The sequence below is a fragment of the Delphinapterus leucas genome, chromosome 11 (assembly GCF_059928025.1).
Source record: "Delphinapterus leucas isolate spDelLeu-1000000601 "Yukka" chromosome 11, BTC_Dleu_Yukka2, whole genome shotgun sequence".
In the NCBI taxonomy this organism is placed as follows: Eukaryota; Metazoa; Chordata; class Mammalia; order Artiodactyla; family Monodontidae; genus Delphinapterus; species Delphinapterus leucas.
The window spans coordinates 72,131,759-72,157,511 of record NC_143139.1 but is presented as its reverse complement, the minus strand read 5'-3'; the positions used below and the strand labels follow the sequence as shown (position 1 = coordinate 72,157,511).

The following is a 25,753-nucleotide window of genomic DNA, read 5'->3' as shown; positions in this document are numbered from 1 at the left end:
GGATACGTGAATTATTTCCACTTATTGGTTATTGTGAGTAATGCTGCTGTGAATATTGGCGTACAAGTATCTGTTCCAGTCCCTGTTTTTAATACATTTGGGTATATACCTAGGAGTTAACTTTTTGAGGAACTGCCAAACAGTTTGGCAGGATATAGTGCTATATCCTTTTACATTCCCACCAGCATCCAGCATTATTTTTAAATATATTGCTCTTTTTTTTTAAAAAAAAGAAGTCAAACCTAGACTGGGAATAAGTAGCAAAGCTTAGAGTCCTGCCACAGTTTGCTGATAAATTGCTGGTATCAACAATCTGGACACATCACCTCCTAAACTAGAGCAATGTTTCCCAATGTACACAGCTGAGACTCCCATGGCAATCACCTAAGGGGCTTATTACATCTATAGGGTCCTCGATCCCACCCCCTATATGCTGATTCAGCATTTTGGGGAATGAGGTCCCCTAAATCAGCTGTCCCCAACTTTTTTGGCACCAGGGACCGGTTTTGTGGAAGACAGTTTTTCCACGGGGGGGTGGTGAGTGTGTGTATGTGTGGCAGGGGAGGTGGGGGGAAGGTCCAGGCGGTAATGCGAGCGAGGGAGCGATGGGGGGCGGCAGATGAAACTTTGCTGGCTCGCCCGCCACTCACCTCCTGCTGTATGGCCGGGTTCCTAACAGGCCGCGGACATGCAGCGGTCCGCGGCCCAGAAGTTGGGGACCCCTGCCCTAAATCATCATTATGCATGTTAAAATATGAGACTCAGAAACCTAGATTGTTGAGTTCTTAAAGGCAGGGAAAATACCTCAGTCACCTTTGTACTCCTCAGAGCCAGATATACAGGAGATATTCAACAAACATATACTTGAACTAATGTTGCAGTCTAAAGCTATTTCCTACTTGCTTGATTGCTATGTATAGTACTCATTAAAACTAAATTCTATCACTAGACAACTAGTTAATCTGTAATTTTGGTGTATAGTTTATCTTTCATTTGCATAGAATGTGTATCTTACCAGCCGTGGTCTGTTATGCCATCTTATGCTGCCAAGAATCTTCTGTATATAGTTTTCAGCTGAGTCCTTCAAGCGTTGAGGCAGGGTAAAAAAGGGTATGGACTTGGAACTGGAAGAGCTGTGTGTGATCATTGATAATTAAATTAAAATAAGAATCAAGTTTATAATTTGTAAAGGTTGGTAACATTTTGTAACTCTATTAACTTCATAGTGTTGCTGAAGCTCAATGATATTCTGTGCAAGAAAGCCTACTGTAGCAAAGGCTGTTGTTACTCTGTTGCCCAATAATTTAAACAAAACAATATGTTCCTTTCTACGTCTTCCTAAAAAGTTTAAATATGCTGCTGTATCAATTTGCTGCTCTAAAGCATATGCAAATGAGATTGGAATAGAAAACGCACAGCAGAAAAACATTAAGTGGATTCACAACATTAATTCATTCATCACGTTTATACAGTATCTACATTTATAACAAGCCAGGCATTGTGTGAAAACTTGTGATTAAATAAATTCAAGCCTGTCCTCCAGAGGTTTAGTTCCTTTGGGTATATTAACAAATTGCAAGCGGCCCCATTTCGCATCAAACTCTCTTGTGCGTCATAAGCTGTCTGGGACCAGCTTGAAATTCGCGCGGGCTGTCTCTTTAACGTGTAATAGAACTCTGATTGCATCGATCACAGGCTCATTACCCTCTCCCACCCATCGGTCTCTTTTCTATCCCGGTTACTACCCGCCTACTTGTGTCAAGTCGTGGGGAGCGCAGGTGTTAGTAAACGTTGGCTTTGATGTGTGCCGGCACCTGACCCCGGGGCTTCCCGCTTGCCAGGTGGCGGAGCCCAGGCTCTCTACGGCGCGGGCGGAGCCTCGGGGCTCGGCTGGCCATGCCTGGAGCGCGGGGTTTGAGTGGGCCGTTGTTGTAGTGACCGCGAGGCGCTGCAGCTCCGGGCAGACTGTTCCGGGCGTCGCAAGGTCCCCCTTCCTACCTCGCCCCCTCCCTTCCCCCGATTCCCCACACGGGCAGGGGGCAGGAGCCAGGAGCCAGCCGCTCCCCCCATGGCCTCCGCCCCGGTAAGGACGGGCTGGGGTGCGCCTCCCCGGAGCCGGTCCCGCCGGCTGGGGAGCCAGGTCGGGGCCGCGCCCGCACCTGGCGGGAGATGGAGGCAGACGTCCTCAGTTGGGTCCCGAGCCGCTAGCTCCTCGCCCCTCGCTCCGGGGCGCCGGTGACTCGTTCTCTGCCACTGGGACACCGGGAGCGCAGAGCCCTGGCCGAGCTCCCGGGCACTCCTCCCCGAGTCCCGGAGCTCCGACAGCCCCGGCAGCTCCATGGACCCCAGAATTCTCTTGAGGTTTCCGTGGAGAGCCTGCGTCAGAATCACCTGGGAAGTTGTTGAAAAGTACCGAAGCCCGGGCCCCGCCTCGCACCTGTGACTGCGTGCCAGCGGGCGGGGTCCCGGAACGTGTATTTAAATAGAGCTGCCCAGGTGGTCCCTCGCGTGCGCTCGGTTCTGGGAAGCGCGAGTGGAGGATTTGGCCGGCTCTGCTGGGGAAGTTGGCGCTCGGCGTCCCCCTGTAGCGGTGGCCGCGTGTGCTCGCGCGGGGCGCTCCTGCTCTGCACACCCACCTTCGATGCGGCCGCTCCCGGGCCGGCCTCCGGGGGAGGGGACAGCGTTGATGCCCGACCCCCCCAAATTCGAGGTCAGCATCTGCTTTCAAAACTTGACAACTTTCCTTCCCAGGAGGACCCCGTTCTGCAGCGTTATTTTAAGGGCCACAAAGCGGCGATCACCTCCGCGGACTTTAGTCCCGACGGCAAACAACTTGGTAAGTTTTCTTTTTTTCTTTTTGTAATGAGACGCTCAGCCGGTCAGAACCCTTGCCTCCTGTCCACGCCGGGCCCCCGTGAGAACCACTGAGGACGTATGGGTGGAGGTGGTGTTGAAAGCGGCCGAGATGCATTCGGAGCCAGAGTGGGCCCGAGCTGGGGCCACCTTGGTCATCCCGGCCCACAGCCCGGCCCCGCAGGGTCGTCTGTAGGCCTGGGCCTGGCCGACGACTTTCGCGAACTAACCACCAGGAGGAGTAAGTGGGAAGGGGCGGAGTTTGTCCTCGGCCCGGGGAGGGAGGGGTGTTGGCTGGAGAGTTTGTGAAAAGTTGTGAGACCAGCAGGAGGAAGTGGGGAGAGAGGCGTTGGGGCTGTTCCGGAGGCCGAGCACGGGGTGGTCTTAGGTGACCCCCGGGGAGCCCCCGCGGCTGGAAAGGAGCCGAGCGCCTGCATGAAAGGAGGAACCTGCTGGGAAGTTCGCTTCTACCTGAGCCCGGAATTCCAGCGTCGGGTCCCGCAGCCCTTCCCCTGCGTGGTGGCTCTGGTGGCCGCGTCCGCGCCCCAGCAATGAGGATCCGGATGGCCGTGAGGTGGACGTGGGCAGGCAAAAGCTGCCTGCTGCTGGCGCTTTTAACAGTGGCCTATCTCCTGGTGGAACTCTCCGTCTCCACTCTCCATGCCTCCCCAGGAGCCGGCCTTACCAGGGAGCGGGGCCCAAGACAGCTCTCAGACTCCGGGAAGAAAGCAGTGGATTTGTCTCGACCGCTTTATGAGAAGCCCCCTGCAGATTCCCATGCACTTGGGGAGTGGGGGAAAGCCAGCATACTCCAGCTCAAGGAGGGTGAACTGAAGCAGCAAGAAGAACTCATTGAGAGATATGCCATTAATATTTACCTCAGTGACAGGATTTCCCTGCACCGCCACGTAGAGGATAAAAGAATGTATGAGTGTAAATCCAAGAAATTTAACTATAGGAGACTTCCCACCACTTCTGTTATCGTTGCTTTCTATAACGAAGCCTGGTCGACTTTGCTCCGCACCATCCACAGTGTTTTAGAAACTTCTCCTGCAGTCCTTTTGAAGGAGATCATCTTAGTCGATGACTTGAGCGACAGAGTTTATTTGAAGACACAACTTGAAACTTATATCAGCAATCTCGATAGAGTCCGCTTGATTAGAACAAATAAGCGGGAGGGGCTGGTTAGGGCCCGTCTGATTGGGGCCACTTTTGCCACTGGGGATGTCCTCACTTTCCTGGATTGTCACTGTGAGTGTAATACTGGTTGGCTGGAGCCACTTTTGGAAAGGATTGCTAAAGATGAAACAGCAATTGTTTGTCCTGTTATAGACACCATTGATTGGAATACTTTTGAATTCTATATGCAGACTGGGGAGCCCATGATTGGTGGGTTTGACTGGCGTCTAACGTTCCAGTGGCATTCTGTCCCCAAACATGAAAGGGAGAGGAGGAAATCGAGAATTGACCCAATCAGATCACCCACCATGGCTGGAGGACTGTTTGCTGTCAGCAAAAAATATTTTCAGTACCTTGGAACTTATGACACTGGGATGGAAGTGTGGGGAGGTGAAAATCTGGAGCTGTCTTTTAGGGTGTGGCAGTGTGGAGGTAAACTGGAGATCCACCCCTGTTCTCACGTGGGCCACGTTTTCCCCAAGCGGGCGCCATATGCTCGGCCCAATTTCCTGCAGAATACTGCTCGGGCCGCGGAAGTGTGGATGGACGGGTACAAAGAGCATTTCTACAATCGAAACCCTCCAGCAAGGAAAGAAGCTTATGGCGATATTTCTGAAAGAAAATTACTACGAGAACGGCTGAGGTGCAAGAGCTTTGACTGGTATTTGAAAAATGTGTTTTCTAATTTACATGTTCCAGAGGATAGGCCAGGCTGGCATGGAGCTATTCGCAGTATTGGGATCTCTTCTGAATGTTTAGATTATAATTCTCCTGACAACAACCCCACAGGTGCTAACCTTTCACTGTTTGGATGCCACGGTCAAGGAGGCAATCAATTCTTTGAATATACTTCGAACAAAGAAATAAGGTTTAATTCAGTGACAGAGTTATGTGCAGAGGTTCCTGAGCAAAAAAGTCACGTGGGAATGCAGAATTGTCCCAGAGATGGGTTTCCTGTTCCAGCAAACATTATTTGGTATTTTAAAGAAGATGGAACCATTTTTCATCCCCACTCAGGACTGTGTCTTAGTGCTTACCGGACACCTGAGGGCCGACCTGATGTTCAAATGAGAACTTGTGATGCTCTAGATAAAAATCAAATCTGGAAGTTTGAGAAATAGAAGAGCATAACAGCACTTTCTCGTCCTGAGCTGACGATAGCTTGAGGAAAGTCAAAGAGCCTTCAGAGAGCCTCACTGAAGATTAAGTTTATCAGCATTCACCCAATGGTCATCTGCAAGAGCTCTGTAAAAGCTGTGGATCATTTTGGTAAAAACACTGCAACTGGGTACACAGAGAGCTGCTGTTTAATATTTCAAAGTGCCTTACTTATGGGTTTTATTTAAGAGCTTTGTCAATATGGTCTCTTCTTAATGAATTTGACTTGAGATACACAAAACATTTAAGTGCCAGACTTAATGTTAAAGAACGTAAAAGTCCATGCAAAACGAGGGATGATTTATTTTGATGGGTAAGTTCACTGCACATCCCATCAAAAAAAAACAAGAAAACAACTCAGAAATGTGCAGTTTGAGCTATTGCTATTTTTATTGTACATAGAATTTGAATTTCCTTTAGCCAGCACATTAAATTTTAGGTTTTATTTTTTTAATTCTAATTTTTCTTTACTCAAATAGAAATCAAGGAAAGTTAATCTTAAGGAGAAAGACCTGGTTTAGACATATGTGTCATTAGATGTGAATTTGAATGTAAGTTTAGAGGTCTTTTTAACATACAGACATCTCAGAAAAATATACCCATATCTGAATGAAATGAGAGATACTTACATTCCAGACTGCAAACTTGAGCTATTGGACTTAACTGATCTATACTGATACCTCACATCACTCTGATTTTGTAAGCTGTGCTCTCTGTGAACTTGTTTGTGTGTGTAGGGCATTTTCTGATTGCACTTCCTTAAGTTATGAATGTATTGGAGAGGGACTCATTCAGAATACTGTGCTTCTCTTTGTTAATGCTTAAGCACTTAAAGTAAATGCTTAATCACTTAAAATTAACACAATAGAGGACAGCTGCATTTACTGAAATGTGTGAAACTGAAAGTGGGCCCACATCTACAAAGGCTGCGGAACTCTCCTACAGGCCTCTTGCTGATTAGGACTTTTAAGGATCAATTTTAAGAGAACAAGGGGAAAAGATAGCCTTGGCAATGGTGGATGCTGCCTTCCAGGTTGTTTTCTGCACCTAACCCTGAGCCTGGTGCTTAGGCAGCTGTCAGTAGTTGTGGGTGAATGACTGACTGAATGAATGAATGAATGGCTCAGCCGATGATTGTGACTTTGGTCAACTCATTTGATTGACTTAGTTTGGGCCTCAGTTTCTCATCTGTAAAATGTGGGTGCTGGAGCAGGTCTTAAAGATCCCTCCAGCTCTGAAATGTTATGCTTGTACATTCAGTCACTGTGCAGTCTTTACAACACCTTTATTTCCTCCCTGCTAACGTAGGTAATGTTGTTGAGCAACGTTCAGTCCAGTTATGAAGCTGGAAAAAAAGAAATGGTTTTAAAAATTAAGTGAGCTGAGCTCAACTGAAGTGGTTTATTTTGGATTGAATGGAAAGTTGTGGTCAGTGTTTGTATTCATTTTATTTTGACAATTGCTGAACCAATTTTTGTTTTTTATCTTTAATCTTTCAAACTCTAAAAGTTATCTTTTGGGTTAAGAATATGAATATTTTCCAAACTAAATTATGCAAGAAGTAAACATACTTAAAAAAATTATTTTTACTGGTTTTATTCCAATGTTGTATCCAGAATTCAATCACAGGCTGAATTCAGAATTAAATCTTAATTAGTTCATTGTGGTCTAGATTTGTGAAAAATGCATGCTCCATAAAGCATCAGTCCACAGTACTCGGAAGTTGTTTTCGGTGCCTACTTGATGACTTGGAGAGTAGGAGCTTTGCAAAATCTAAATTTAAGAGAAGTTTGTAGGATAACCATTTCAAAAAGTAAAATTGCTATGTATTTTGAATATTTTGTTTCTCTTTTGTTTCTTAAAATAAAAATGTGTTAATAACTTTCTGTATGTTATGTAGCAAAGAATTGTCCAGATTCCATGTGCAGTGTGCATGGCCCTGGGTACAATTTAGGAGGGTTTGTAATCTGCTCTGATGTGGTTAATTGGCAGCAGATATGCTCCTAAACCCACCCTCACCCCTTGCTCAGTCTGCCTTTTTGTCTTTAAAATCACCCTTTCTCTTTTTATTTATTTTTGTTGTTCTTCTTAGCCCCCTGTCAAATGGGAAACTAAGATTGACATATTCTAAATGTACTTACTGGAATTATTTTTATTCTAGAATCTTGCTGCTCCCATCGGAAAAAAAAGGGAGCATTGAAAAGTAAAGCGCTTCATTCTTTACCTTTTGCCTAAATTGCAGGGTGTGACCTGTTAATCTTTTTGGAAGAAATTTTAGGCTAGTGTTTTATTTATATCAGTAATTTGGAATCAGTGGGCTGTTCATTCCTCACAGTAATGTAGGTAACGGAAGAATGAGACCCAATTTTCACATATAGGCATTTCCAATTTAATTCCTAAAATACACTGTAAAACTACAAAGTATATTTTGATTGCCTACTTCTAATTTATTGGTACCAAAGCTCTCTTTTGCAGTAGATAATTAAGAGTTGATCTTTTAATTTATATGCTTAAAAACAGTTTTATAAAAAATTTGGTAGACAAGTTTCAACTTTAAATGGTCACTATGTTATTTAGTGTTCAGTTCTATGAATATGTTGACTAAATAGTCATTTTTAGCAGCCATTAAAAAAAATGATAATCTGGTCATCTACAGGATCTCTATAACTCAGAATAACTTGTTTGTAAACGAAAATGTGTCTGTGCACCCAGTAGTAGGCTCCTGAGTATTCATTAATTGTTGGCAAATCTCACTTTTCTAGGTTGATGATAGGAGGTTATTTTTCAGTTGTGTAATTTTAGTTGGTTTAGGGTCTCAATTTTAATTAATAAAATACTTAGTTTTGACTTGTTTGTTCTTTTCTATTGATGTTTTAATAATGTTTTAAAATGAGCACAAGGAATGTTGAGGTTCAGATTAATCTCTTGAACGATGAATTTTTTTGTGTGTGATGAGCGGTTTCCATCCTTTCTTCCTTTTGTTAATGGTATTTGCAATATTGATTAAGACATATAAAATAAAATGTGTGCCTAATTATTTTTGCAAATGGATTCTGATGATTTTAGTCCCTGGGGTCACTCTTCCTGTGTACACATTTATTGATGGTAATAGAAGTAAGTTAGCTTGTAATTATTTTACTTATTTGACAATGCAGGCAGTAGAATATTTTAAAAAGTTGAATTTCATGTATTATCTTGCAAAGTGTCATTAACCAGCAAGTATTCTGAAGTGGTGTTGACACTACTCGTGCATTAACTACTCATAAACAAACTGGAAATGATCGGAGATCTCTGGGACAAATTGGGGACACTATAGAAGGAGGCAAGTGGATACGTGGGCACCTTAGCACGAATTTCAGAACCCTGGGCCGGAAAGAAATATGTCTGTCCTGTAAACTGCATAGCTTCCCATTTCCCTCAACCTTCTCTCTGCATCACCCTGTCCCTAAGTGCAATTCCTGTCCACTAGTAGCATCTCTGTCCCTCTTTTAGTGATTCCTGCCAAGCACCCTCCACCCCTGCCTCTCCCTGGCCTGAAACACTGCCTGAGCATCACCAGCCCAAGGACTCCGCTTTGTATATCAGATGTCTTATAGCCACGTTTAGGATATGTGTAGTCAAGCTAAACATATTTTCACTGATCTTTTTTTTTATGTACAGTTTAAAACGTTACTATAAATATATGTTATGATCTTCCTAATAATGAGTAATATAATCTTGCTAGTAAGTTTCTAAGTGACTGCAACCCTATGCGGATCATTTCATCTCTCTGTGTTTCAGTTTCATGAACGTTAGAAAACACTGGAAAATCCGTAGAGACTATATTAGTGGCTGCCAGGGCCTGGGGGAGGCAGGAATAGAGAGTGATTGCTAATGAGGATGGGTTTTTTTGGAGGGTGTGGTGGTGGTGATGAGAATGTTCTGGAATTAGTGACAATGGTTGTACAACTTTGGGCAAAACACTGAATTGTACACTTTAGAAGGGTGAATTTGTGGTATGTGAATTGTATCTCAATTAAAAAGAAAAGTTCAGGGGAGAAAAAGAGGCTGGAGAATTTCATGTGTCTCAGAAAAGATTGCTCTTTTCTCTGTCCCTCTGTGCATACTAGACTTTAAAACAGGCCAGCAGTACTTATTGTTGATACTTGAGTCATGCTGTAATTCAGCAGAATTAAGGAAGTTAGATAAATATGTGAATCTCCCAGCTTCGTATGAGGGTGCAGGTAGAAACCAGTTTGTATTGGAGTTTTTTCTTAAGATTTCAAAAAAACCTCAATCCTTCTGAACAGGAGGTAGAGATTATTATAAAAGGTGAAACGAGTTCCCAGAGTATATAATTGTCTGTGGCAGAACTGAAGACTAGAGAACTCCTTCTAACTTGCTAGTAGTCGGATACTACTTTTCCTTTTGTGCCCAACTTGATCATTTTCCAGGCTGGCTGGGGAGGGATGTCTGCTGCAGGCCAGCAGTGTCCTCAGCTGTCTGATCATCATTCTAACCCATTTATTTACACTTATCTAATCCTCTTCATAAAAGGAATAGGAGGTACTCTACTTAGTACTCTTTTTTTTTTTTTTTAAAGTTAATTCTGCTATGTGTCAGGTGCTGTCTTATGCTTGGGTGTACATACAGAGATGTACAAAACAGGTGTGCTTCTTATGATGGTATGAAGAATTCACAGTCCAGTGATAGAGACAGATATTAACAAGTAAACATACAAATCATGTGCAGATACAACTTGAAACTGGAAAACAACCAAATGCTGTGAAGAAAAGGAACAGGATTCTTTGAGGGATGAAAACTGGGGCAACGTACTTAAGTTTACGGGGTCAAAGAACACTTCTCCGTGGAAGTTAGATTTAACTCAAGACCTGAAGAAGGAGCTAGCTAGGCAAAGACCAGAGACAGAATAGAATAAGCAAAAATCAAGGGTGGGAAAGAGCTTGTCCTTGATCAAGGAAATAAAAGAAGACCAGAATGGGTAGAGCCTGTAAACAAAGGAAGAAAGAGAGCTTTGGGAGGTGAAATTGCAGGGGGAGGCAGAGGCAGCTTGAGTTGTCTTTGGAGGCTATAGTGGGTTAAACGGCGACCCCCCAAAAGATATGTCCATGTCCTAATCCCTGGAAGTTGTAAATGTGACTTTATTTGAAAGAAAAGGTCTTTGCAGATGTAATGAAGGATCTTGAGCAGGGATCCTCCTGAACTATCTGGGTGGGCCCTAAAATGAGACATACAGAGGAGATAAGAGGAGAAGGCCACATGAAGTCAGAGATCGGAATGATAGAGCCGCTGGCCAAGGAGCTCCTGGAGGCACCAGAAGCTGGAAAAGGCAAGGAATGAAATCTCTAGAGCCTTTAGAGGGAGTGTGATCCTGCCAACACCTTGATTTTGGACTTCTGGCCTCCAGAACCGTAAGAGAATAAATTTCTGTTGCTTTAAGCCTCCAAGCTTTTGATAATTTGTTATGGCAGCCACAGGAAACTAAGAGGGCATGTTTTAGGCTTCTGTTCTGAGAGTCATGGAAATTTGTTGAAGGATTTTAAATGAGGGAACGATACAATCTGATTTATACCTCAAAAAGATCACTCTGGTTACTACGTGGAGATTGAACCACTGTGAGTAGAGAAATCAATTAGGAGCTATTATACTTATATCAGCAGGAGATGATGGTGGTTCAGACTAGGATGGTGGTCTTCAAACTCGGTGATAGCCCGGGAAAGAGAGAAATTTGGGAGTTACTAGCATACAAATGGTATTTAAAGTCATGGGAATAGATGAGGTCACCTGGGAAAAACATAGAACAATGAGGGCAAATGGTCCATTTCTGAGTCCTAAGGCTCTCCAACCTTTGGATCAGAAGAGGAAATGACAAAAGAATCAAAGAAGGAATAGTCAGAAAAATAGGAGGGGAACCCATTATAGTAAGGTATTATGAAAGCCAAGGTGTAGATAGAGTGGAGTAAAAATGTAGAAGAGAGAGAAGAAGATATTAAATAGTCATTAGAAAGAGTGGGGAAGGGAACTATTATAGAATTGAGCACCACTGGGCAGTATGGAAGATCCATGTGCAATTAGCGATCATGAATTTATAGTATTTCCAGTCTTCCTGGGAGTGTGTCTAGCAATTCTCACTGGCACAGATACAGTCTCAGAAAAGGCAGAGCAACCGGGATTTTGCCAGGGGAATTTAAAGGAAGGAGGAAAAGTCAAAGGATTGAATATATGTGTAAGAAGGGGTTTATAATTTGGATAAGGAGAGAAGTGAGGATTATAAATCAGAGAGTGAAATGAAGATAGTGAAAGAGAGCCTCAGTGGAGAACATAGGTCAATGGATTGGAGTTCTGGATGAGTTAGAAGCTCATCCAGAAAAGAAGCTATAAGAAAAGCATGTTGTCAAAGGGTAGTGGGTTTCATTTAGCAATCAGGGAAGTGTTGGTTCTGCTGGCGACAAAATCCAGGGTTTGACCATGGAATGGGCTGCTGAGGAAGCATGGAAGAAAAGGTCTTTGGAGAGGCCTGGTTGTCCCTTTAGTCTGAAATATTCTTCACCACCTCACTCTGGTTAGCTGGCTCCTTCCTGTGCTTCACGCCTCCACTTAAAATGCCACTGATTACTCCATCTGAATAAAGTATTCTATGCCCATGAAAAATTCTCACGTGACATCCTGCTTTATCGTTCATGTCTCTTAGCACAATTTAAAATGATATGCTTTCCTGCTAATTGACTTGTTTCCCTCTTCTCTGCTTAAATTTAAGCCTATACCAGGGCTCCCTGTTTTACAAATAAAGTAGCTCAGCACAAAGAGGCACATGGAAAAGTGCTGGCAAGATAATCATTGGTCTTTGCTTTGGGTGTTATCATGGCTAAAGCAGATTTTGCTGGGAGAACGGTGATAGGTGTACTGTTCACATGGCTTTGGAGAAAGATATTTTCTTCCATTAAGATCCTGTGTCTGAGATGCAATATAGATTTTAGCACTTGAAAATGCTGCCCGAGTCAAGAGCTCTCCTGCAATTTTCAGATAAGTTTGTGACCTGCCAGCATATTTGATTTTGCATTTATTGAAACGTTCATTAAAACAATGCGTCTACTGAAACCCAAAGAAGTTACTTAAATGAAATAAAGCTTCACACAAACTTAAAAAAAAAAATTAAGCTCCCTATTCAGAGATTTTTGCCTGTATTGTTACTTAGGACTCTCCCCACCCTGCCCACCATGCCTTACATGTGGTAGGGGTGACATATCTGTTGAATGAACTAATAATACCAGGAGTTAGAATGGAGAGAAAGACTGTGACCTGAGGTAGGTGAAGTGTGAAAGAGAAAATGATGCTTGAAAGGGTTGCAGGGAACTTGATGTCCCCAAGCAGAGTCAAAGTGTAAGTAGGTTAGTAGGAGGAGGGACTTTCAGAGAGGAGGATGTGTACACAAGAGGGATCATGTAGTGGGTGTTTCTCTGGCCCGTGGTAGCTTTGGGGAAGGAGAGCAGGTATGGGTACCAGGGTCAGCTAAGGGGCTATCTGGAGCATTATGGGAGAGAGTGCAGGGTAATTGATGACCAGAGAGGCTGAAGGCTTAAATTCCTGGTCATGACTGGAGGAAACGGCATGAAGCATGGTGGATTTATACTCAGTAGCCTCTTGGAAGGTGGTGGGCTCTTGGGTTTCACAGGATGAGTTGGAAGATGATCAGAGAGGAGAGGATGGGAAAAAATGACCACCTGTGAAATACCATCCCTCTTTATGCAGACAGAAACTGGAAGTTGAGCAACTTTGCTGAGGCAGTATAGCTAGTAAGCAGCAGAGCTTGGCTGAGCCTGACTTCCAGTCGGCCTCTGGAGCCACACTCTTTTCCATTAGGGCAGTTTCCCAGAGGGGCACACTTAAGTTTATACAAATGTTAGAAGAGTTTAAGAGCATTTTCATGTGACGTGCACAATCTGAGCTGCACTTTAGAAGTTTCCATTTAAAACGATATATTTTAACATTGATGTTGTCACCTTTTCCTCTTTTTGTGTTCAAGGTTACCCTGTCATTTATTCATTCCCTATTTAATCTGTGGGATGTTTGTAGAGTAAATGACAGTATAGGACAAGTTTATACCTCCTTTATCTTTCTGAATAGAGGCAGAATGAAATTGTGAATTTTTAAGTTATTTTCCTCACAGTGAAACTATAATTAAAGTTTGCCAGAAATTCTTTTTCTGTTCTGGTTCTTGATGGCAACCTGTGTAGCAGATTTACTTAAGTTCCTCCTACTGTTATAGTTTTAAAAATTGCTCCCAAGCGCTAAAGTAAGCTCGGGTACACACTGAGAGGCCGCAGCAGAGTGCAGTATTTCTCAGATGTCCACATATATCAGAATGGACTGAGAAAGTGATCAAAAGTTCAGATTCCTGGGTCTCATTTCAGAGAATGTAACTTACTAGAAATACACGTTTTTCACAAGGTCCCCAAGTAATTCCAATGGGGATAATCAGTAAATCCCCAGAGCTTCTCCAAGCACTGGGTTCTTGGTTAAATGCCCCGGCTGTGGAGTCTGATAGACCCGGTTAAACACGGAGCTCTACTCCTTTCCACCTGCGTGACTCTGGGCAAGTTACTTCACCTCACCAAGCCTCATTTCCTCATCTGTAAAAAAGGGATAATGATAGTCACCTACCTCATTGTGAGGATTATGTAAAAGGATGTTTACCAAGTTCTTAAAAGTACTCGGCCCACAGTGACAACTCGAGAAGGGTTTGTGTTAAGATTGTCACCCCTCATCGAGATACAGAATTTGAATACGTTAAATTTCTCCACATTGTCATTACTAAAGATTATTCTTAAAGCAGTCACAGCTCCTTTGAGACTCTGCTTACACCAGCAAGCTAACTACTTAGTGTCAGCTAGCAAGAAAATTATTCCCTCATTCAGACAGGAATTTTAGGTCAGTGCCATCACTTAATTATACTATTACATAGTGCTTGGATTGTACAAACTGTTCTGAAAGTATTAGATAGGGTATTAAAGTTTATCTAGTTACGGTTAGAATATTACCTTTTTATTGTGCAACCATCTCCCTTCTGTCTGGGTTTATGGATGTGTGTGCCTGGGGATTACATTTTATTTTTCTTTTCTTAAAAATACTTATAGTGAACTCCTTCTCTTCGATTTCCTTAGAAGATTTCCTTGTTTATATTTTCCTGAAGAAGGCGGTCCAGTGTTTCTGTTGTGAACCAAAGACCAGCATGAACCTGGAAATGCAACAGAAAGTACAAAATCATGGTGCCCTCAAACTAGAGAGCTGAGTTTCATTCTGGTAGTGGGTTTTAAAGCAGAACATAATGAGGGTAGGAAATATATTGAGGGACTTCTGCAATAATTGAAAAATTCAAGAATTTCTGTATGGAGGTGATTGAGTTATTAGGACTCTCTTGATTATGGAATGAAAAGACCTAAGAGGAATATAATCCAAATTTATAAAGTTGTGAAAGATACTATATTATGAACATGGACCTTTTTAGTAAATTCTAAAATATGTACTCTTTGACCTATCAATAATTCTTTTGGGCATTTATCACAGTGTTATTTTGCATATGTCAGAAATGACACATGTACATTGCAGCATCATTTGTAAACAACCTAAACAGGGTAGACTGGTTAAATAAATTAAGGTATAGCTACACCTTACTATGCAGCTATTAAAAAGACTAAGGCCACCTTCTGCCTCCAGACACGATAGTAACTGGTAACCAAACTTGCCCTCCAGCTGAAAACAACTGTAAAACGAGACAGAATATATGAGGCAACTGTTTTCGGGCGTTGAGCAAACAGGGAATGTAAACCGGTGATCCTTGCAAGAAGGAAACACCTTCTCGCAAGGAAGGTGAGCTCCTCCCTACTTGGCTTTCTCCCCGGGGGCACTCTTCCTGCTGCACAGCAGAGGTAGAGCAAAGCGGAGCAGAGGTCTTAGTTCTTCTGGTTGTGTCCGGGCTGAATGCATGTGGCAGGGTTCCTGAGAAGCTGCTGCTGAGTGGGGTACGTGGCCTCAGATGTCTGCGGGGCTGCTGCCGTTTTGGCTGAGGTGCAAGTTGAGAGAGTGTGGGGTCTAGCGGAGACCCCTTCCTGCTGGGCTGAGAGAGGAGTGGTGAGCCCAGTGACCATGTCGGGCTAGAGCGCTCCAGCTCTAGCTCAGACAAAGGGGAGATCTTGCCCAGCACCTCAGGCAAGACACCAGGGAGGCCAGGCCTTAGGCATCAGGACCACATCTGAAATAAAGGGCATGCCCAAAAGCTAAATTTAAAACGGAAGTAGATTTGCTCTAACAAAGAATAAAACCAAGCCTGGCAAGATCAAAAGGAGTAAAACTGCACCCTGAACTCTAGTTAGTAGCACCGCTTTTTGCAGGGGTGTGGGTTAGTGATTCTGAAACCATTTGCGTGCTCTAGACTTGAACAAAAATATATTGAGTGTAACGTGAGCCAGATTTTTTACTGTGGGGGAAGAGAGTTATAAATGTAAGAAGAGGGAGGGCTGGAATGTATTTGGTGCTGTTAGATTGAATTAGAGTTATCAATATGAACTCATGGTTTTTAATATCTTTATCTTCATTTCTACATATTGGTAGATACAGCTTTCTATTTATATCTACTTTCTTAGTTCTGCCTGCTGAGATTTCTATTTATACCGTATTTCTTAGTTCTGCTAGCTGTCACAGCAGTAGCAATGAGCAAACATAGTTTCCAGATCTTGGTTTCTAAATACCACTCTCTATTAAGAGGAATCAGAGCTTCTTGGGGAGAAAAGACCTATTCCAGGGCTGGAGCCGGGAAAGTACATCTTGGAACATCTTGTAATTCTAGAAGTAAGGAAGTATTCAAAATGATGGACACATATCAGAAGAACACAGAGGCCAGCTTTAAGGGGCTCTTACTAGCCAAATCTGGAACAATATGAGTCAAAATAAATAATGATAGCTTTGAATTATAACCCACTGAGTAAAATAATCTGAGTTCACACTGATATGAACAAGTATCTGAATAAGTAGATAAGTGGAGAAAAAGGGAAGATTCTTCCTTAAAGTAACAAATTAAACATTAGTTCATTAATTAGTAAACCATAGAAAGAATAATGGGTTGGAAAATCATTGAAGGATGCTAAAATTAGTGGGTGATGGACTTCCCTGGTGGCACAGTGGTTGAAAATCCGCCCACCAATGCAGGAGACACGGGTTCAAGCCCTGCTCCGGGAAGATCCCACATGCCGCAGAGCAACTAAGCCCGTGCGCCACAACTGCTGAAGCCCACGTGCCTAGAGCCCATGCTCTGCAACACACAAGAGAAGCCACCGCAATGAGAAGCCCGCGTACTGCAACGAAGAGTAGCTCCCGGTCTCCACGACTAGAGAAAGCCCTCTCACAGCAACAAAGACCCTATGCAGCCAAAAATAAATAAATTAATTAATTAAAAAAAATAAAATTAGTGGGTGACAGTTTATTGAGGAAGAGGATATTTATATAGTTTACAGTATCTCCCGACAAAATACTAATTAATTACAAAGTGGAAAAATACTAACTTTACAAGGCAAAAACTACCTAAGCCAAGTGGTCAAAGTTAATCTCACCAGTACTGGGACAGATATCAAGCGTACCCTGATATGATGCACTGATAAGGGCACAACATAATTTTTGTGGTGTTCTTGTCAAAAGTGTATATCCTGAATCTAATGGCAAGGAAACAACAGGAAAAAAACAAACTCATTAAAAAAGAGATCAGATTTGTGATTACCAGAGGCAGTGGTGGGGGAAGGGGGATTTGGATGGAGGTCGTCAGAAGGTACAAGCCTCCAGATGTAAGGTAAATAAGTACTAGGGGTGTATAACTATAATTGACACTGCTGTACATTGTATATAAAAGCTGTTAAGAGAGTAAACTTCTTAAGAGTTCTCATCATGAGGAAAAATATTTTTTTCCCTATTTCATTACTGGATCTCTATGAGATGGTGGATGTTCACTAAACTTACTGTGGTCATCATGACATTTGATGTGTGTAAGTCAAATCATTATGCTGTACACCTTAAACTTATACAGTGCTGTATGTCAATTATATCGCAATAAAAATGGAAGAAAAAAAATCCAGAAAAAAAAAGTGATTTGACACACATATTTGCTTAAACACAGGGGAGGATACTCAAGAAAATGAGTATCCTCTCTCCTATGTGCTTAAACAAATATGTTAACTATGCCTCTAGGAAGGGAAACCAGGTGGCCAAGGGCTGGAAGGAAATTTGGTAAATACTCTTGTAATACTAGAATTCTGCGTCATATACATTTATTACCGTTAGAAAAGATAATTTAACAACAAATGCAATAATTGGGAGGCAGTACCACCTCTTTCCAGAAAAAGGTATTCCTCGCAAAGCAAACCTCCAGTTAACTGTAGTTGATTTTGGTTAAATCAATGAGACAGCTCGGGTTGAGGAAAGAAAGTTATTGCTATTTAAGGTGACGCAATAACTGTTGGCCTTTTGGACATTATGGAGAGCAAACCATTAGTATGCTCTTTGTTGTCACCTCCAGAGACCTGACACTGGCCTAGGTGACTGTGGACTTTGTTCTTTCTTTTGTCCTAATGAGGATTTCTTGAAACAATAGATTATTGTTATAAAATATAAATACTTTTGTTTTTAAATGGGTAGATTTACTAGTTAAATTTTTAACTTCCTCCCTTTGATAGTTTATCTTAAAATAGATGAGTCAGATGACGATTAGGTACAAGCTTTGACATTTTAAATGATGTAATGTTTATAGAGGGTGTGGTTCACTAGAAATGTATGAAAGCAAATTCCAGGTTGACACTGTACAGCATTGACACCAATAATCAAATACCTTTTATTATTGTGGTATTAGGGTTTGGTGGCGCAGGGTTAAGGAAGTAAGGAGGGAAATTCAGTGTTGGTTTTCATAGTTTCCAATAAGAATGCATTCATGGGCTTTTTGTAGATTGTTAGTCTTTTTTTCTGTTTTCTTGAAATTTGGAAGAAAATGTAGAGTGTACCCTGAGCCACACAGTTGTAATTGGGCCATCCCTGCTTCTAGTGTTTCATAATTATTAGGGCTTGGAAATTCCACCTTGCTGTAAGGTTTTGCTGTCCTTTAAACCATGCGTTCATCCTGCCCTCTCATCACTTCTCTTTAGCGGGTCTCAGGCTGGTAATAGCCAAGTGTTGCTTTAATGTAGCCATCAACTCTAAATTTATGATTTTTGAGCATCTACTCTGCTTAAGATGTCCTTTTCCTTTTCTGACAAAATATGTAAAGGCTCAAGTCCTGTGGCACCTTCTCAGTTAAGTGTCATGTTCTTATTCCTCTGGCTCTGCCCTCTGCCCCTCCCCCCCACCCAGCCCATGCCACCCCCAATCAATTGTTGCTTCACCATGATCCTATAATAACATTTTTTCTGGTCCTTGTCATATTGAACATTAGTGACCCTGTAAACCTTCAGTGAGTTCATGGATCAATTGTGTATATTAACTCTCTCCACTGCCTCCCTCCCATTTTCTCCTCAACCCACACCATTCCAGCTTTGATCCCACCACTTCACTGAAACAAATCTTGTTGCCAAGCCAACGTTTGATCCTCGGGCCTAGGGCTGGCTTCTTGGGCAAATGACCTGTATCGTTGCGCAGGTCTCATACTTCGTTTAATGCTCTGCTATCATGGTCTTGAAATTCTTAATGATTTCCTACAAGGGCCTCCACATTTACACTGGAACCCCCAAATTATGTAGCTGGTCGTGTTCAGGCCTGATCTTAACCAGGTCTCTTCAAAGCACTTCACACAGCCCGTCAGCCTCTTGGAACACATCCTGAATTCCTGGACACCACAGTCTCCTTGCCCCCTCCCCCTCCATTTATGGCTCCTTCCTGTCTCTCCCTTCTCTCCAGGTTAAGTATCTGCACCCTCTTCTTTATCTAGACTCACGGCCTGAGTGATGCCATCCAGTTTCCAGTCTTTAATGTATTATCTACACTGTTGCTGCTGACAGTAACACAAATTAAAACGACAGTAATAATAGCTACATTTGAGCGTTTTCTATGTGCCAGGCATGTTTTCTGAATATTATTTCACTTAATACTTAAAATGCCTTAATTTCATTAAATCTCTCTAAGATTTACCTGGGTGCGCACGCCAAAAGCTGGGCACCTTTGTTTCTTTTCTTTCTTTCCCCTTCACATCTAATGTGTTTGCAAGCCTTGTGGACTCCCGTCTTTATGATATATCTTGGTTTTAACTGCTTCTGCCATTTCCACAGCCTTCAGCCTAGTCCAAACCACCACCTTCTGGCCGGATTATTACAATAGCCTCCTGAGTGATTTCCTTCTTCCCGCTGTGCATACTCCACACAACAGCCAGAGTGAGATTTTTTGTTCGTTTCGTCTAAACATTAAAGTGTAAGATATGTACCACAATTGGACAGCTTGCGGAATTTCCACAACTGTGACATGCCCATTTTGCCGACATCCAGAGTAAGAAGCCCTCTTGTGCTCCCTTCTAGCCACTATCCTCCCTCCCTACCACCCGCATGATCTCTATGCTGACTTCTAACTCCATAGATTAGTTTTGCTGCTTCTTGAACTTCGTATAAATGAAATTTAATTACACGTTAGGTGCACGGTATGAATATACCACAGCTTTTGTATCCGTTTTACTTTGATGGACAGTTGGGTTTCTAGTTTTGGTCTTCTTTGAATAGTACTTCCACAACATTATTGTACATGTCTTCTGCTAAACATGCATAAGAATTTCTGTAGGTATATACCTAGGCGTCAAATTCTGAGTCAGATGGTAAGTGTACATTCAGCTTCAACAGATTTCAAAACAATTTTCCAAGGGTGCTTAAAACGACCAGCATTATTTGAGAGCTCCACTTGTTACACATACTCACCAAGATTTGGTACTATTTATCTCTTTTATTGTAGCCATTCTAATGAGAGTGTAGTGATATCTTATTGTGGTTTTAATTTGCACTTTCCTAGTGACTAATGGATTTGAGCACCTTTTCATATGTTTATCGGCCATTTGCATAGCCTCCTTTATGAAGTGCCTGTTTAAGCCCTTTGCCTATGTATTTGCCTGTCGTATTTTACTGCCTTTCCTTATTGATTTGTAGGATTCTTTATATATTCTTTATTATATGTTGGATAAATGTATTGTAAATATCTTTTTCGTCTCTGTGGTTTGCGTTTTCACTTGCTTGGCGGTATCTTTCAATGAGCAAAATTTCTTAATTTTAGTGTAGTACAAATTATCATTCTTTTCTTTTAGTAATTTAGTCATTTTCAGGTATTATCTAAGCAATCGTTGCCTACCCCAATGGCCATGAAGATATTCCCCTAAGTTCTCTCCTAAAAGCTTATTGTTTTACCGATCCCATTTAGATCCGCAATCCATGCGGAATTACTTTTGTGTACAGTATAAAGTGTAGAAGTCAAGGTACATTTTTTTTTCCTTGTGAATACCCAGTGGACCCAACATCATTTTTGCAAAGATCATCCTTTTCTCACTGTCAGAGCGGCAGTTTTCTTAAATCATATCACAAGGTCCTGCTGCTTATAATCCTTCAGTGGCTGAGAACTAAATACACACCTCTCACCATGGCTCCTTGCTGGCATCAGCTTCTCTCTGGGCTTCCATCCCTTGTTCTCTTTTTCTCCCCTCCCCTGTGGACATGCTGGTCTCCTTGCTGTTCCTCAGGTTGACAAGTGCATGGCTGTCTCAGGCCCTCGCATGTGGAGCCCTCCTGCCCAGAGTGCTCTTTCTTCACGTCTTAGCCTGGATCACTCCTCGTTTCACTCAAGTCTCTGCTTGCATGTCCCTTCCTTGGAAAGGACCACTAACTACCCCGTATAACATTAAGAATATGGTCAAAAGGTTTAAGCTTCCACTTATAAGTACTAGGGATGTAATGTACAACATGATTAATATAATTCACACTGCTGTCTGTTATATGTGAAAGTTAAGAGAGTAAATCCTAAGAGTTCTCATCACAAGGAAAACAAATTTTTTTTCTTTTTCTTTAATGAGAAATATGAAATGATGAATGTTCACTAAACCTATAGTGGTAATCATTTCATGATATATATCTCAAACCTGGAAGAAAAAAAAATAATATATAAAAGTCCTCTGAACATGTATGATATTATAATCTAATGAAGCATCTCCTGCTCTGTTGTGATTCCCTGAGGGTGCGAGGTTGTGTCTTACTCCCGTTTGTAGCTCTTTAATACCTTAGAACTCAGAGTCCCCAATGTAATGTACATGATAATTCATTGTTTTCCCTATTTTGTCCACATTAGCCCCAGATAATTCAAACCCTGATTTATTTAATAATTTGATGAGCTGTAATGGAATGTCAACTTTTTGTACTTTTAAAAAAAGGGGGTAGTATACAGCTTATAAACTCACTTTAACTATTTTACATGGAAACATTGCATAGGCCAAGTCCAAATGAATTTTATCTATGGCTAAGGAACTTAGAAGGTTTTCAGTGACTTTATATTTCTCTTCTAACAGTAATACTAATTGTATTTCAAGTTTATAAAGTTTTTTTTTTTTCTAAACATTCTACAATCTAGACTTAGTGATTCTCATTGACCTGGTTCCTCTCACTGGGGCTATTTTGGGGCTACATGAATATATAAAATTTGGTTTTAGGGCAAGAGTTAGATCTATCTTTCATTTGTTTATTTCTTCATTCCTTGTTTAAGGCATTTATTTCCACTGTTGATTTCATTTGTTTTCCTTTTCTTAAAGCCTTAAGTTAATGTCTGAAACACATGACTCTTTTATTAATTGTAGAATGTGATAACAGAGCAAAAAGTGTGTTTTAAGATTACCTTATCTAGCTATAAAAGACATTACTGGTCAGTTAACAAAACTGGAAAGCAGTAGATTAAAGTACTGTCACTGGTAAATTTTCTGAAGTTGATTACAGTGCTATTGGTATGTAAAAGAATATCTTTATTCTTAGAAAAATACACTTAAGTACTTAGGAATAAAGGTGCCATGATGATGAATTTACTTACCCCAGAATCGCTTAGGAAGAAAAAATTGTGTGTTTGTATGTGTGCCCACACATACAGTGCTTGTGTACAGAAAAAGAGTGCGCACAGGAGCTAATTATAAACCAAATGGGGCAAAATAGTAACAACAGGTGGATCTGGTAAAGGGTATATTAATGTTCTTTATACTATTTTTATGACTGTTCTGTAACTGTGAAGTTATCTCTGCATAAACAGTTTAAAAAAATCATTCTCATCCAGCCCTCTCATGAAAAGCATTCAGTCCTTATGACACAAAGATTAAGTTACTTTCTCAGTCAACCTGAGAGAGACAGAACTGACTCCTACTCCTGTGTCTCTGTTGTATTGTGCTGCCTTCTTCTAGTAAATAGTCATTGAGTTCTAACCAAATACAGGGACCAATAATCCTGCTCTGTGGCTACATAGGACACAGCGAAGCTTGCATATTAGTGATGTGGCTTCAGGTTTCTTTTACAAATGTTTTTGCCATTACTTGGTCTGTCTCACAACCTCCAGGCCCCTCTGTTACCTGGACGTCTTGTTCTTAGATATGCTGCCCATTGTAATGAGACATGCCTACATTTGTGTTTTAATACACAGTGGTTTTGTTCTTCTATTTCTTAATAGCTACCGGTTCTTGGGATACGTTTCTCATGCTGTGGAGTTTCAAGCCGCAAGCTAGAGCTTTCAGATATGTGGGTCACAAGGACGTTGTAACCAGCGTGCAGTTTTCTCCACTTGGAAACTTACTGGCATCTGCTTCACGAGACAGGACCGTTAGACTCTGGATTCCTGATAAGTAAGAGAAACAAACACCTGTTATGCTCTGGATTTAGAAATGTGAAAGAATACTGGAGGCAGGCTGTTCCCTGTGCGCTTCTTGGAATGCCCACAGCCCCAGTTACCTGCACATCTTTAGTCTGAGTCACAAACAAGGTGTACTGCCCTTGTCGTAAAGTCAGACTATTTCATTACCGTTTTTTCCTCATCTTTAACTCATAATTGTGTCTTCTGTTTGAAAACTATTTCTAACCATGGAAATATGCTTAATATGTCCTAAGGTTTTCTTGGGGCGGGGGGGGGAGTGGTTAGGAAGGGTGATGGTTATCAATCCCTTTATAAATCTGATGTAAGCTTTAGATCGTCTCCCTAGAGAGATATACATCAGCCTGTCTAATCAAGATTTTACAGTTTATTAACCTACTACCACCCATCGCGGATCCTTGAGGGGACTTTGAATCTCTATTAAAAACCCCAGGGCTAGCTATTCTTTGATGCATATCATTCATTTGGGCTCCAGAATTTTCTTGTTAAAGAGAATTTCTGACAAATGTATAAACCTCATTGCATTTGTGCACAGTCCTATCCTGTCATAGCAAACCTCTCTATAAGAGGTTTTTTAAATCCTAGCTGATAGCCCATCTATTTTAAGCAATTATTGAGCCTTGATTATTTTAAAAGTTTTTAAACTCTTAATTATAAAGAATTTCAAGCATACATGAAAATAGAATGGGTGATGTGACAACTCCCTCCCCACATAACCATCCCGCATATCCAGCAGTAATCAGTGTTCTGTCAGTCTTGTTTCATCTGTTCCCCCGTTGCCACACACCTTTTTTTTCTTTTCTGGAATACGTATTATTAGAACAAATCTCACACATCATATCATTTCCTCCATAAATACTTAGGATAATAAGAAACGAGTGTTTTCCTTCACTCTGTTGTGGCAGGATTTGATTTGTGGTATGTGCCTGAACAGGCTCAGGCACTCGCAAATGAATGAAAGTTCCAGGGGCATTTCCCTGCCAGTGGGCACTTTTTTCCTGCCACTACCCAAAGGATCTCCATACTGAGAAATCTGAATCTCTATCCCGAGGTAGCAAACACTACTGAGGAGAAGTGACATATTATGATACTGCAAATGGCAATGTAGAGGGAATTGTAAGGACAAGAGGCTGATTTGGGGTCCAAAAGAGAAAGCATTTTTTAAAATCCTTCACTTTAGGAATTTAGGACTAGTGGTTTGTTATTCTCAGCACAGCCTCAGTCTCCCATCGCTAATTCAGGGAAATCTCAGTAAACTGCACAAGGGTAGATGAGGTAAAAGCACACTGAATCATTAACTTGTACTGGCTAATCTAAGTACAACAGTTAGGCTTGTGTAGACACGTCTAGTTCCTCTTCCTAAATCAGATCATAGTGGGGCCAGGGCAATAGTGGGTCATGGCAAGGAGATGGAAACTGATTAACCAGTTACCTATTGCTGCATAACAGTCCTCAAAACTTAGTAGCTTAATACAATAACTATCATTTCTCACAATTTTCTGGGTTGCCTGGATGACTCCTCTGCCCCATTGATGTTGGCTCTTACTCACGCAGCTTCATTAAGCTGGCAGCTGGGCTGGCAGGTCCAATGCCTCCCTCATACACCTGTGGCCTTAGTGCCGGCTATTGGCTGGGGCACCGTGGTCCTCCAGCACTATAAGGACTTCCTTACAGCATGGCAGCTGGATTCTAGGATGGTAAAAGCCGGAGCTGCTAGACTTTTTAAAGGCTGGTCCTGAAACTTGCACAGTATGTATCCCTTCTGCCACATTCTGTTGGTCAAAGTAAGTCACAGCACCAGCCGAGATTCAAAGGGAGGAGAAATTGATGGATTCCACCTCCCATGGGGAGGAGTGGCATGTGTGCACAGGGATGAGGGGAATTGTGGGCAGCCAGATGAGCAAACACCAGAGCTGGTGACGGGAAGGCTAAGAAAGCATAGTAGGAGCGAGTTCGGAGGCAGGTCTGGCCTGGCGTTCATCACAGTTGGCAATCAAGAGAATTTGGGCGGAAAGGGCAGGTGAACGTGTGGGAGGTGGAAAGTCCGTGTGAAGGCAATGTGAGGAACTAGAAACTAGTTAAGCACTAGCACAACAAACACTAGGCACTCTTATCTCGGTTTCCTAGATGCTTCCTGTTGAGACCGGACCTGGATCTGGCCGTTGGGCCAGCCTATAGCCGAGAGGAGCGGCTTTTAGAAAGAATGCAAGCAGGAAAGCCTCCTGCAGTATGGAGTGCAGAAGAAAGATCAGGGCAGACTTTGATGATACCAGCTGTCTCTTGGCTTCCTGGCCATAGCAGATGTCAAGTCTTTTCTTTGTTTTCTCTAGGCTTTATACTTAAAATCAGGCCATGCTGTACTCCTGACTTCTACTCAAAGAACTTTCCCTTGAAACCTCACTGACCTAGTAGTCCCTGAATGCTCCCTCCTATTTTTTTAAAAATATTGATTTTAATTATTCTTGGTATGTCATATATCAGGTGATGGAGATTTATGACAAAGTCACCTCTGCCTTCTACAGGCCACTAGAAGGGAAAGCCAGGATGGATCTAAGAACCATTAAGTATTGACTCTTCCCAGCAGAATTCAGCAAAATGTACTGAGTTCTTTTTCTGTGCCTGACATTGTGCTAGATGCTGGTCTTTTAGAGATGAATAAGTCACCTTTCCTGTC

At 42.0% G+C, this 25,753-nt stretch overlaps 1 protein-coding gene across 4 annotated transcripts in view; it reads left to right on the top strand.

Annotated features, from left to right (window-relative positions):
• The first annotated feature begins 1,963 nt into the window (after positions 1-1,963).
• Positions 1,964-25,753, top strand: part of LOC111163577 (POC1 centriolar protein homolog B) — a 107,305-nt gene continuing 83,515 nt past the window's right edge. For 2 of the 4 annotated variants that reach the window (XM_089921100.1, XM_022552400.2), the window contains exons 1-3: positions 1,964-2,083; positions 2,752-2,836; positions 22,882-23,053. In XM_089921100.1, the coding sequence (XP_089777226.1) occupies positions 2,069-2,083; positions 2,752-2,836; positions 22,882-23,053 (272 nt within the window). In that variant the 5' untranslated portion in view covers positions 1,964-2,068. Of the gene's footprint in view, positions 2,084-2,431; positions 2,837-3,525; positions 8,238-22,881; positions 23,054-25,753 lie in introns of those variants that run through there. The other 2 variants (XM_089921102.1, XM_022552401.3) reach the window with 2 other exon arrangements.